Here is a 14690-nt window from a genome sequence, read left to right on the forward strand (position 1 = left end):
GACAATATAAATAACAGGCTTCTTTCCTAGTAATAAATAAAAAGCTCCAGTGGGGTCAGAAAACATCACAGAAGGTGAGTTTGTATCACAGACATGAAATACTTTCAAAAACTGTTTCTGGTTTATAAAGATATTTTCTACTTTGAGTCTTAAAAGTGTTGAATTTTGTTGAAAATATTGCTATTGTGTTGATATAATAAAATAATTCTGTGCATTTAGGTGGCAAAACAACAAGCAAACCTTTGCTTTCCTATTTTCACATTATTGGACATTTAATTACAGAATTTCCTTCCTAAACTAATGCAAATGATTTATTTTCTTCCTACATTTAATAATTTACACTAAAAAAGCTGCCAATAATGCACATTATTGTTTTGTGGGAAAACTTACCAGAATTAGTCACTGATGGTAAAAAAAGCTGCAGCATCAATGTGACGACTCCGGGGTTCATGTGAAGGTTGGATGTGTTCATCTCTTCCACTGCAGAGTCTCTTTCTGTGTGGATGGAGAAAAATCACATTGTGAAATAAAACATACTGTAAACAGATTATTACGATAATCTTGACTTAATCAACCAATAAAGCTTCAATACAAAACAAGATAAAAAGGCGAGAATAGAAATTAGACAGAAACGTTCAAAAAGATGCAGGGCTGCAAAATGACTGAAGACTTTCAAAGATGAAAAGGATGTAGAAAGAATGAGAGAAAAAATAGAAAGACAAGAAAAAGAACAAACCCATCTCAAAGTTCTAGTGAAATGGTTGAAATAATTATTGGTTTTGTTCATTCAAAGTGTATGTTCTTGTTTCAGAAAGACCCATAAACTTTGTGAGATTCAAAGTTCAAATGTTTATGGTTGCTTGTTGCACCATATCAGCTCTGTAACACAGGATTAGAGAAAGCTCTTGACCCGATGAACAGATCAAGCATAAACTTCTGACCCACATGAGTAGCCTGACTGGTACAAAGCTATGCAGCCCCATAAGCAATAAATTCATACTGTATATTTTTCCCTTTTTCCTTCTTTTAACACATTGGCTTCAAGTAAAAATGTTGACTTTGTATTTCATTTGCCAAAAGGTGCCTATATGAGAAATAATCAGTTATTTCTCAAGACAATATGTAGAAAAAAATCTTTCACTTAAGACTTTGAATGATATCGGAGGTATTTTAATATATTTCAAATTAACTTCATTTTTGTGTCCTCAGAGACGAAAACCAGCTAGAATGGAGGTTGATGAAGACTCAGCTGAAAGACCAGAGAGAGAATCTGCAAGAAGTGATGATACACACATAAGACGGAGCTCTTATCATGTGTGTGATGAAGGTAATTTAAGTCTGAAAATAATATTTTTGGAAATGTTACCCTCTACTGTCTCGTATTTAAAACAGTGCTTTGCATTATCCTACAGCCAAAGTAGAAAAAAGGACAACTAAAAATAAGGTGAGCATTCTTTTGTATGTTTTTTCCAAGAGAGTATATTTCAACAAATAAAAAATAAAAAATAAAAATTACAGTTTCAGAACTACAGTAAAACCAATGTATAATGATGAAAATAAGTATTGAACACATTTCTATGAATCGAAGGATTTACTAATTTATTTATTTTCTGTCTCTGAAAAACATTTCAGAACTTCCTTGTCTGTGTTTTCTTTGAAAAATCTGCCTTCATCTCATTAGTATTTGCTTCCATCGTCTTCCAAGTTTTTTTATGTGTCATTCCACTTCATTAACACATAATTTATAAATTTTTTCAAATTTATTTTTATTAATGTTTTACTTGGGTTTTTATCAACTTTTGGTGTTAATTTAATGTTAGGAAAATATATTTACTAAAAATAAATTACACGTTCAATACTCACTTTCCTGCTTTACATACTAGAGTAATTTTACTCAAAAATAAAAAAACGAACAATGAAGACAGGCAGGGTGGTCTTTTTATGTTATAAAACTATATCTTTCAAAGTTTTAGTTGACGGACATACAGTGAAAAATCTGTTTTTTAGTCTGATGCAGAGGAGGATCTTATGGACACTCAACAATCAGAGAGTTGTGATAAAAACACAGGCAGGAAGATTGCAATTACATCTACAGCATCTGCAAGGGATGATAAAGGTAACAATGGATGAAACTTATATAATGTAAAGTTATATGATGTAAAGTACTCTGCAGTGTAATGACAGATTTCTCTCCTTTTTGCAGCGATGCCATGTCTCACTCTTGCGTTAATTGGTGAAACAAATTCAATTGATCTTGAGCCAAATAATGTTCTCCTTGTCCAGGAAACACAGGTGGAAGAGTTTTCATCCAACCTGTACGATCTGTGTGGCCGCCACATCTCTGTCATTAACATGCTTGGTCTTCCAAATTATGATGACATCCCATTATCTCAGTCTGTTCGTGCCTTTGTCTTGTTGATACCAAATGGACAGCATGTAAGCCAGTACACTGCAGGAATGTTGTGGTTCCAGAAAACCTTTGGGAAGGAGAACATTCCTCATGTCATGACAGTAATTACCCATGAAACTGATGAGAACTGTGAAAATGCACTCAACGACCTGAAACATATGAATACTTTTTCTGAAAAAAGATGCCACACGTGTATAAGAAGTATGGCGGATGCTGAAGAGATAATAACTCTTTTGGAAAAAATCGATGTCATGCTCTCTGAAAGAGATACAAACTATTGTTGCCAACAATCCCCTGGAAAAAATGGAGACCAGAAGAAACTGTATGATGTACCACATAAAGCAAAAATCACTACAGGTAGGAATTAATGGTGACTAAAACTTATTTTATTTAACAGTTTTATTAAACTTATTTCACAAGAACTTATTATATGCATAGTAGCATTCAGTAAGTAATAGCAACAGATTTTTCATATCATCTGTTTAATTATAACTATATTTGACAAAACAATTACTTAAGTTTTTTAAATGTTAATCTATGCAGATAGCCTTTGGCACATAATAAGATAATTTAATCTGCTCTTTTTTTTTCTAAATCATCCTACAGAAGAAAAGACTGAAGCTGAACTTAAGGTAAGACAAACTAAATGTTTGGATAAAGACCTGATCAAATTTTTAGCTGAATTCACAATTTCATTTTTAAAACATGTAATTTATAAATTTCAACATATAAAAGTATTTGTATTACTTTTCCAACTAATTTATGTCACTACATAGTTTATTCCAGCTCAGTTCAAGATAATGCAGTAGCATCACTGGTTCGCAAAAGTACTACCTCAACAACAGAACCTCTGATTTACATACAAAGTGGCAGGCTCTTTTAAAATGCCTCCAGGAATTTTTGAGTTATATTTATGACATTTTCTTGTTACTAAAAAAACTTTGAAAAACAAATTAAAACTCAAAAGCTACTATCACATAATGTTTTTCAGTGTGATCAACTGAAGAAACATGTTGGTGCTGAACAATCTAAAAAAAAATATGACAACGGAGAAGTACAGTGTGAAAACAAGACAGTTCACTGTGAAACAAAGGAGGAAGGTAAGATTTATCCCATCCATCTACCAATCTATCCATCCATCATCACCAATCTATGACCTTAAGATCACAGTTCCTGAAAGCTGCATCCACAAAAGCTAAATATAGTCCATTTGAATTCAATGTTTCCTAAATCTCTCAAAAGATGAAGGAATGGTCCCACAGGTGTTGGAGATCCTATGAACCTCTTACAGATTTCACCCTCTCCACTCATTTGGGTTTTCCCATGTCTGTCTGGCAGCTTCGTTGCCACCATATCAAGCTCAAGGGTCATTAGTTGACAGCTGTGGCCATCTCTTCACACGACTGTCCAAGAGACACCATCTCAATTCTTATGATCAATCACTGAAGGTGGCTTAATACCAAGTAACCCTATAAACCACCTTGTGCTCACTGAGTTCCTAACATGGATTTTCACGTTTGTACAGATTTTTAAGGCAAAGTAAAAGCTGGAAGTTCTCCTGTTTTTTCCTTTAAACGTCATTGGGAAGCTGCATGGTGGCACAGCTGGTAGCACCGTTAGCTAGCAGCAAGAACATCCCAGGTTTAGTTTCTATTTTGAGTTTATGTGTTCTGCCTGTGAATATCTGGGTTCACTCAAGGTACTCAAGTTTTCCATCACAGTCCCAAATCACAACTGTTAGTTCAATTGAACACCCTAAATTGCTCATGTAAGGTTGTCTTCACTATGAGCATGTAAGGTTGTCTTAACTTTGAGTCTGTCTTGCCCTGTGATGGAGTGGCAATTGCCACTAGAGGGTGGCAAAAACTAGTGGGTAGTGGCAATGGATGGATAGAAAGATTTCATGTGTGATGGGTATTTTTCCTATATACCTAAATAAAAGAACTACAGACACGTATGTGAATTTTATGACAAAGCTTTTGCAAAAGGAGAAGTCTCCGAAACAGCTTCTCCAAGCTGTTTACAAAGAGAGTTCTGATTTCCTTTCACGCGAGCTCCTGTTTTATTTTCAAAGAAAAACAGTCAAGGGGGCAGAGGTCGTAAAAAGAACAGAGGTTGTAAACGTGTAACCTAATCAACATGTAACCTAATCAACTAGAAAACTACTCAACTGCTCACATGAAGATAAACAGACATCCTGACCTCCAGGTCAGAAAATGAACATACAACACTTTAAACAGACTGAATTTCACCTAAAGTAATAACAAAATGATAATTCCGAAAATTCTCTAACAATGTGCATTTTGAGAACTATTCGGTGCACATCAACTGTTAGCTCTTAAAACAAGCACTGGAAGAGTTTCTAATCCATCTTAATCTTGACTAGGATGGTTCAACACCAGATCTGGATTGATCAAATCTCTACTGTCTCGTATTTAAAACGAGACAGTATGTGTTCATATATGAATGAACACATACCGCTCTCTCTAGTGTAAAAGGACTGTGTAAATAGACAGATTTAGTCAGCATCCACAGTGATGTGAATGCTGTCCACTTTGATTTGCTGATAAAAGAACTGAGTCGAAAGATAAGGATGTGAATTTACCAAACAGTCTACTCTCCAACCCAAACTAAGGGCCTCGTAAGGATGTTTAAGGATGTCTTGCAGGAAACCTGATCACGGATAAGTAGTACACAATGGACAGATGGATATATACAGCATGCTACATACCTTTGCAAGAAAAATATTAAGATATTAGGTCATTTGTGAATAATTTGGGAAATAATCTTTGCTTTTTTTAGGTGTACTGCAGATGGATATCAGTGAACCCATACACAAGGTTAGAATCTTATCTTGATTTGCTTTGTATTTTTTCCAAACATTCAATGATCATTATATATTCTTTATGCAGACTAAATGCAATCCTTTTGAGGATAACCAAAAGAAACGTCAAAACGAAACTGAAAAACTACTCAGAAGACTTCACCTCCAGGACCAACATCAACCCATGCTGTCATCAGAGGACTTTGTACAAATACGTCCACCTATAAAAAACACTAATGAGATCTTTGAGAGAGATCTAGTTAGTGCTTTTCTTCAGAGGTTAATGATGTTAGATTATAGAGCCAGATACATCCCTGTTCAGCAAGAAAGCTCTGATGTGAACAATTCAGAGGCTGGTCAAGTGTCTGACAGTGCTATTACAGATGACGATGACCTGGATGCTCTTTTTACAACTAATGTAGACATAGATCAGTCAAAAGAGAATCATGTGCATCCAATGGATGTTCAAATGGCAGTATTTCACTGCTCAGACAGCTTCCTTAAACAGAAAATGATCACAAAGTTGTCACAGTGTCAGTATGCCTTACCACTGCTTGTTCCTGATCCTCTCTCAACAAATATTGAGTGTCCTTTGTGGACGTTCAGACAAATAACAAAAACATGGAAAATAAGCACAAACAAAGAAAATGCAACCACTGTCACCATGAAAAGCATGCCAATCTACAAAGCTGACACTCCCATGGTTTCATTTTTCCGACTGGGCTCCATGTCTTTGTCCAAATCTCAATTGATGAATGCCTTGATCAACGACCGCCACGACACATTCTTCCACAGAAACTGTAAAGGCAGCACCAAATCTCGTTATTTGATGGATGGCGTGGCAGAGATTGCCTGGTACTGCCCTGCTGGAAAAGACAATGATTTCTTTACTGACTGCATTGCCTTCTGTAATCTTCATGGGGATTCTCTAGCAATTGGAAAACAGCGTGAAATTCTGACTGAAATGTCATCAGTCATTGTTGTTCTTGTGCCAACTCTGGAAAAATTCCAGGAAAGTACTGCAGTCATTTCTATGCTTTACAAGTCTTCAAAGCCTCTAATCATCCTCAGTGCAGACAATGACAATAGTGCAGTTCGGGTGAAACCTCAAAAATACAAACTAGGGCTGAAAGAAAGAAGCCAGTCGGATGTTTCAGAAGAACTAAAGAAGATTATAAAAAGCCTTTTGTCTGGACCCCACACATCCTTCAGGCTGGAGACTATGGCCAAAGTCTCTGGGGTCAAAGTGGATGAAGATCAGAAAGTCTGCCAGAATGGGAAATCTGCGGCAATGGAAATAATTGAATTGATTGAAAGGATGGACGTTGCCAAGATCAAAGATAAATTTCTACCCTGCCAAGGTCAACTTTGGTCCAACTGGTGCAAAATCAATAAAGAGTTGCATCATCTAAAGGGAGACATTGAGAAAGAAAAGGGCCAGAAGAGTCATCAGCTAATGAAACTACGAGAGAAACAGTGTGATGTATCTAATAGTAAACTGATGAGGTTGTTCACTCAAAGCCTCCAGAGTTTGCCACCAAAAGAAAGAGAATATTTCTTGACATGGACTCAGATCCTTATAGATGCCCTCTCCACAGATGATCTCTCTTCAATTCTCCAAAATTATGATGAAACCTGGTCAGAGGTCTTGGTCTTGAAAAATAAACATGACAAATCTGCTCAATTAAAACACAAACAAACGGAGCTTGAACTGTTGTCACAAAAGCTTCAATCAGCAACCTTCGGTCTGGAACACATCTTCAGAGAGATGGGACAGATCTATGAAGCCCATAAATCTTTGAAGAAACCATTGCTGTACCAACAACATGATTGGATCAAATACCCTGAGCTGGCTGCAGATCTGATGATATCAGGACACCCGATGGAGTTGATGGATGGGGATGCAGGCCATGTGCCTTTAATATGGATCTCTAATCTTTTACAGGAAGTCATCAAGAAACTTGGTGACCCGAGAGTTTTTGTGCTGTCAGTTCTGGGTGTACAAAGTAGCGGAAAGTCAACGATGCTGAATGCCATGTTTGGCCTGCAGTTTGCAGTCAGTGCTGGGAGGTGCACCAAGGGTGCCTACATGCAATTGGTTAAGCTGTCAGAGGAAATCAAGGATAAATACCAGTTTGACTACATTCTAGTTGTAGACACTGAAGGACTGCGTGCTCTTGAGTTAGCAGGTAATGCTACCCTTCATCATGACAATGAACTTGCAACATTTGTTGTTGGTCTGGGAAACATGACACTGATCAACATCTTTGGTGAGAATCCAGCTGACATGCAAGATATCCTACAAATTGTTGTGCAGGCTTTCATGAGGATGAAGAAAGTCAAACTTTCTCCAAGTTGTGTGTTTGTCCATCAGAATGTCACAGATATTACGGCAGCAGAGAAAAACATGGATGGAAAAAGACGTTTGCAGGAAAAACTGGACAAGATGGCTCAACTTGCTGCCAAAGAGGAAGTGTGTGATGTTGAGTGCTTCAGTGATGTCATCGCATTTGATGTGCAAAAAGATGTGAAATACTTTGCTCAGCTGTGGGAGGGAAGTCCACCAATGGCTCCTCCAAATCCAGGTTATAGTGAGAGCATCCAAGAACTCAAGTCCATCATCTTGTCTAAAGCCAAACAGTCTACTGGAACCACTCTGTCACATTTCAGCACCAAAATTCAAGACCTGTGGAATGCTTTGATGAATGAACACTTTGTTTTTAGTTTCAAAAATACACAGGAAATTGCAGTTTATAGAAAACTGGAGGTCCAATATGGGAACTGGACTTGGGCCCTGAGGAGTGAGATGCTGAATATTGAAAACCAACTTTATCCCAGAATTGAAAAGGGCCAACTGGACAAAGTTGAGCTGAGTTATCTTACCAAAGAAATGAGCAAAAAATACAAAGAAATAACAAAAGCAATCGTGGATTACTTTGAAGATGACAAAGACAAAGAAATGTTGGTTCAATGGCGGGGCCGATTTGAGAACAAAATCAAAGAGTTTCATGAGGAACTTGTGAGAGGGGTGAAAAGAAAACTGGATGAAGTAATTCAGCAAAATAATGCTAGAAAAATGCTTGACAAGAAGAAGACAGAGTTTGAAAACAAGCTACTACAGAAGAGCAAAGAGCTTGCTCACCATTTAAAATTCATTGCAGCAGATGAAGAGGAACTAAAAGCACAATTCAGCACTGTTTGGAGTCACTGGGTTAAGGAATTAACCTCAGATACAAAACCCATCGAGAACATAAACTTGGAGGAGGATCAGCAACTTGTCCTTCAAGATCTTGGTGTAGAATGGGGACTCATTGATGAGTCAAAAAGAAGTAAGAGATACAAAAATCTGTCAGAAACTGGAAACTACTTCGGCTACATAACCCAAAAGAAATATCAAAAACTCAATCAGGAAACCCAACAGTCTCAGGAAAACAAGAGAGAAGCAGACAAAGACACAAGTGGACAAAGCAAAACCTTTTTTGGGTTTTTCCAACAATGGTTTGGAATGGCATCAACAACACAGCATGTGGACGAACGTAAACCAAAAAATACTTTCCAGTATGAAGAACAGGAACTGATCAGATCATTTGTTAAAAAGGTTGTAAAAGAATGTCTTGAAGCCATTAAGAGCAAACCTGTTGCAACAAGAGGTTACAGGTCAACCTACTTGCAGGAACTTGCCAAAAATGTCAAACAAAAAGTGACAGAATTTGAATCAGGGAAGAAATTTACATTCAAGAAGGAGTTTACAGTTGACCTTTCACTGCATGTGTTTGATAGGGCAGAAGGTTGGCTCTTAAACGCTCACAAGATCTACAGAGACAACAATGATGCACTGACTTATTTGGACAACAAGAAAAATGAGTACTACAACATTTTCAGAAGCTTCTGCAAAGGAAGTTCATCGGCTGTGGTGTTTGGAGAAATTATGTGTGAAAAACTCAAAGTCTCTGCCGCTGAAGCCGTCTGTAACAAGACTGGAGTTGATATTGCTGGAGAGATGAGGTCCAATTTCCCAGCATTCAATGGAAACAGACTGAACTTAGAGAAGCATGTGTTGGCATCTCTAGCAGAGAAAGAAGACTTTAGCAGATTCACCACCTACATCAGAAATCCAAGAGCTGAAGTAGAGGCTTTCATCAAAGAAGAAGTAAAGGAATACATGTTCACGACACAGAAAGATAAAGCCCAGACTATCCTTAAGAAACATGTAGAAGACATCACCAGAGTCATCAGTCAGGCTTTGTTTGAGACAACAGAAACATTCAAACTCCAGAAAGTAAACATAGAAATGTGGGTTGAGGAATTTTCTAGTAAACTGAAGCCAAAGTTGACTCTTGACACCATTAGTTGTCAAAACTTCAGCGACATAAACAATTTTGAATTTCTTAAGCAAGAGATAGAGAAAGGCATGAAAAGCATCACAACAGAGATGAGCAAACTCTCCCTGGAAAAAGTGAATGACTGTAGGCAGAAACCTGATCAGATCCTGATTGATCAGCTGTGCAACTGCTGCTGGGAAAGGTGTCCATTCTGTGCCGCTGTTTGCACAAACACTTTGAAGGACCACAGTCCTGAGAAGCACAGCGTTCCTTTTCATCGACCGTCTGGAATCGAAGGTTGGCATGTAAGAGGAACAGTTGATCTGGTCATTGATTTCTGTACCACGTTAGTTGCAAGTGACAGAGCCTTTTACCCAAAACATGACTCGGAGAACACTGTTCCCTATAAAAAGTACCCAACTGCAGGAGAACCATTTGCTTCTTGGAGCATTACAGCTGATGCCTCCATGCTGGCCTACTGGAAATGGTTCATCTGCCACTTTCAAAATGAAATAGAAGACTACTATCATAAGAAATTTCAGGGTTACGGAGAAATTCCTCAGCAATGGAAAAGCTTCAGTAAGGAGGATGCTATTGAAAGTCTGAATGAAATGTTTAGTTTGTGAAGAAACTGCAGGTGTTCATAGAAACTAATCAAGTTGTGAGTTTGATCAGTAATTATGACGTTCAAAGCTCTTCAAAATGAATGAATGAACATTTATTACCTTTGGTTTCTACATCCTGAATGAGTTATATTTGAAGGATAATTGAAATGGCTTCAAACAAACAGTTGTATGGTTTACTTTATATACATTTTCAGTCTTTTTTTCCATTATTCTGATTATTTTTTAGACACCAAAAGGTGTTATTTAGGAAATAAGCATTGAAATATAATATGACTCTTGATTTGGGTTACAGTATGTAAACATCTTGCCTTTTGTATCCAGAGGAAATCAATTTATTATGGTATATTTTCTCATGTTTTAAAATTTTATACATGTATGGTAAAATTAAAATCTTAATCCATATATTTTTTAATCCCCATTACAATCATATTGATCCAGGAGATAAATACCTTAAAATAAACCACATGTGAATTTCATGAACTAGATGTTTTTTGTAAATAACTTCAATGAATTTAGATTCTCCCGCCCCTATTTTTTTATTTATGTTCAAACTTTGCTGTGTTAAACTAATTTGTTAAGCAACTGAATATTTTTCATCCATATTTCTTTTTAGTTTTTTTATTTATTTCTTTAGTAATTCTTTGGTTTATTCCCTGTAAATTTGTTTTTCTCTAAATAGACTCCAAGTTTTGTAATAGAAAATGATCATATAAAAAATGTAACCACCCTTGAAGTAAATGAAATAAGTATACTTCTTTGACATATCACATCATTTATAATAAATATTATTAGATTTAACAAGGCAGATAACACAAATGATGCAGAACATTGTTTCACCAGTAAAAGTTATGTTTGATTTTAACTTGTATTAAATTCACTAAAATGCTCCTGATTTCTTTTCTTCACCTCTTCAAAATAAAAAAAGGTTTGAAAACAAATGAGTTAAATGTTTTGAATCAGATTAGGGAGAATCCATTCTCACCAACATTGTCTGTTCCAGGAGTTCTCAAGTTGTTTACAGTAAGATCCATGTTTCATGTAAAAGAGAGAACTACTTTTAATGATGCATGTTTAGTACAATTCCTGCACCTTTATCAAAGACTTTACCTTTAACTTGTTCTGCTTCAAATGTATTATTGTCTGTTCTTTTAAACAAATATCTCTGGGTTTCTTAGCAGATCTTCAAGTGTGTCATATTGAACATTCCCCATGACAGTAATTATAGATAATGAGGTAAACATGAATAGTTGGAATAAAAACTTCATATTCACCAAGAAGTTCCTCTTCAAGCATGTCCATGGAGTTTCCACACAATCTAAAATAGAAATTATGTATTTTATTTACAAACTAAAAATGAAACACAAACAAAATTTCTACATGGTTTAATATTATCAGGAACAAGAGTCTCTGTGTGGTAGGGGTTCTTTTAGAAAGACTTCCTATCCTGTCATGTTACTTCTTCTCTGCAGAAGGTTGTGGATTTTACACTTTACATGATTCCACCACCCAGTGGTCTTTCAGCTGCACAGAAAAAGCTCCAATTTAATTTAAAATTTGTTTTTGGCTTTTGTTTTATTTTAATAAACAAAACAATGTGTAGCTGCAAAATTCTACTCATGTTTTGGTTATACTATATGCATGAGTATTTGGAAGTTTTATTTTTTCTCTTTGGTGTTTTCCCAGCTTATCAATCCATTAAGAGAAATGGTCTGGGGTTCTGTGGTGGCAAAGAGGCAAAGCATGACCCATGTATGGAGGCCTTAGTCCTTGTGGTGGTAATCACAGGTTCGATTCCCTGCCTGGTGAGATTTGTAGCATGTCTTCCCCCTCGTTCATGTTGAACTACTTTCAGATAAAAGCCACTAGAGCCAACTAAACCTGAAATAAATAAATAATCTGAACTTATTTGATGTTTTTCTCAAAGCTCTTTACAGTAGAGCGACATTCACTCAGTCACACTCACATGTAAATCAATAGGCGTTTATCTACTGAAGACAATTTGAGAACACAATCAATGAGTTTCATAAGAACTTGTGAGAGGGGTGAAAAGAAAACTGGATGAAGTAAAGCAGCAAAATAATGCTAGAAAAATACTTGACAAGAAGAAGACTGAGTTTGAAAAATCTACTCCAGAAGAGCAAAGAGCTAGCCCACCAGTTAAAATGTCTTACAGCCAATGAAGACAAACTAAAAGCACAGTTCAGTAACTTTTAGAGTAATTTGATTAAGGAATTGTTAGAACGGAAATACTATTTATAGAGCTGTTTTTGCTAAAGGCTTTTGGCATCCCCTTTTATGTCAGTCTGATCTGATCCTCTCCTTTTCCTGGTGTAAAAAGTCAAATTGGATCAAATATGACTTGGAAAGGATGCTGTTTGGACAAATAAGAACAACTCCCTTATTATTCGGCACCTCTAAAATGGAGCAGATGTTGAGGTCAAGAGGTCTCAAATTATTCCAGGAAGTCCAATACACATCTAGTGTAAAACGGAGCCAGAATTGCTAAGCAAATAGAGGGCAGTAACGCCATTGGTCGAAGCTTCCCAATACACACCAGTAGAGCTGGTAACAAAACTGATGTCAAAATCAGAAGTCGAGAAATTTTGGATTCCTGTAACAATGTAAATGTGACGTTTTGGTTCCGCGGATGTGCATTAAATCTCTTCCCATTTTTGGCTATGAGCAGAAGGAATTTGAGTCCTGTGTATTTCTTTATTTTATATATATATATATTCCATGAATTTAAGCATCTTTAAATTCCTCCATAGAATTATCCTCAGATACAAAACCCATCGAGATCATAAACTTGGAGTGTCACTTTGGCTGACGGAGGCTCTGCATACAGAGAGGTGAGGCAAGACAACAAACCTAACATAAAACAATAAATGGTACAAATAAATATTTACATGCATGCAAATTATTAGAAATAAACTAGTCTTAAGGGCAATCAAAGATTAAATTAAACTTAATATAACTTTTCAGAGCATTATCCCTCTTAGTTGAAAATGGTATGCTCCAGGAGCTTTTTAACAGCACCTGGAGCATTTGTCTCCCTTTGCTGCTCCACTCTGCTGAGGAGACACCCAAAAGGTAAGACTCAATCAACCTCAAATTAAAACAAACTGATATTTTCCCCACATTCCCCCTGTTCAGGAAGGATGGCCAATCCCTCTGTCTGAAAGAATGTTTAAATAAATGTCAATGTAACTGAAATAAAGAAATGAAACAAAAAGCATTTGCTCTGTAAATATATATCAATAATCATTAGGGATGGAGCCCCTGGTCTCCATCACATGGAGAAAGATCAGTTTGCTGTTCTTTAAGAGCTTGATGTTGAATGGGAACTCATTGATGAGTCAAAAAGAAGTAAGAGATACAAAAATCTGTCACAACTTCAAGGTTATTCTGATTGTATGACCATAAAAAAAGAGCTTCCAAGGTGATCTTTCACATGACAAAGAGAAACTGAGAACATAAACTTGAAGAATCTCTCAACTAAATGTAAAGGCAGATATGAATCTGTCCACCAGGGGCAAACTGTAAAGAATGTGGTCATTTTAACTGTTTCCATGCAAGCTGCAATCAGCTCAATAAATCTAATCAATTAAATACATCCATCCATTTTCTGTTCACCCTTGTCCCTAATGGGGTTGGGAGGGTTGCTGATGCCAATCTCCAGCTACGTTCCGGGCGAGAGGCAGGGTCACCCTGGACAGGTCGCCAGTCTGTCGCAGTTCAATTAAATACAATTTTGTTAAATTTATTCTGAAGCATAAAGACATTTGAGAGTCGTTATATATCTTGATGACATCTGGGACTTTTTTGAGCACTCAGTCCAACATGAAAACTAAAAATTAGATATGTCTTTTACTTTATCAATCTCAAACTGTTTATCTTAATGTTTTTACCCTCAGTTAAACAATATAAAAAATATTCCTTGGGAGGGTCAGGAAAATTTGAATTTTAATTTCCAAGCAGCTCATAATAAACCAGAAGCAGAAAACTTGATTTATTCTTTGAAATGTTACTTTTGCTTTCTGCCATAGAGGCTTTAGCTGTCATTTTCTCTTTAGTGTAACGGTTTCAGGGAAACAGGAATTCACTTTCACTTTCATGATTCAGGTTATAAATACAGCTCTGCAGGGCTCTGCAGGCTATGATCGGTCATGGGGGGCTGCATCATGTTTTGTCGTCACCTGAAGTGAACTGGAAGAGTTTTGATAAGAGCAATAAGTAAATGTAGAAAACTGAGCAAAACAAAAGTAAAATAAGTTTTAAACAATATAAGTTGTTCTGAATATTAAAATGTAAGGTTTTCCATTTAGTAAAAAGCATACTGTCTTTTCCACATATCTTTTATTTACCAAAAAAATAAGGACATTTAACAGAAGAGTTTTTACAATTATTTAAATCTGAATCCACCATTACATTTATTACTAATGGTTTTCTTGGTGACCAATGTGTCATGGTTTTGAGTATTTCCTTGGCCCACTGCAGATCACACTCAG

At 36.3% G+C, this 14690-nt stretch overlaps 1 protein-coding gene across 1 annotated transcript; it reads left to right on the plus strand.

Annotated features, from left to right (window-relative positions):
- The first annotated feature begins 37 nt into the window (after positions 1-37).
- On the plus strand, positions 38-11116 carry LOC122822179 (interferon-induced very large GTPase 1-like). Its single transcript, XM_044100645.1, has 9 exons — positions 38-74; positions 1210-1327; positions 1413-1444; positions 2008-2116; positions 2204-2767; positions 3017-3042; positions 3402-3510; positions 5213-5250; positions 5323-11116. The coding sequence occupies exons 2-9, from the start codon at positions 1228-1230 to the stop codon at positions 10180-10182; spliced, it is 5838 nt and encodes a 1945-aa protein (XP_043956580.1). The 5' UTR covers positions 38-74; positions 1210-1227; the 3' UTR covers positions 10183-11116.
- Positions 11117-14690: the final 3574 nt, after the last annotated feature.

The sequence above is a fragment of the Gambusia affinis genome, linkage group LG19 (assembly GCF_019740435.1).
Source record: "Gambusia affinis linkage group LG19, SWU_Gaff_1.0, whole genome shotgun sequence".
Taxonomy (NCBI): Eukaryota; Metazoa; Chordata; class Actinopteri; order Cyprinodontiformes; family Poeciliidae; genus Gambusia; species Gambusia affinis.

Coding starts and splice junctions, on each gene's coding strand:
- LOC122822179 (XM_044100645.1), top strand. CDS start 1,228: ATGGAGGTTGATGAAGACTCAGCTGAAAGACCAGAGAGAGAATCTGCA. Junction 1,445..2,007: donor AAAGGACAACTAAAAATAAG/GTGAGCATTCTT, acceptor TCTGTTTTTTAG/TCTGATGCAGAGGAGGATCT. Junction 3,511..5,212: donor CTGTGAAACAAAGGAGGAAG/GTAAGATTTATC, acceptor TGCTTTTTTTAG/GTGTACTGCAGATGGATATC.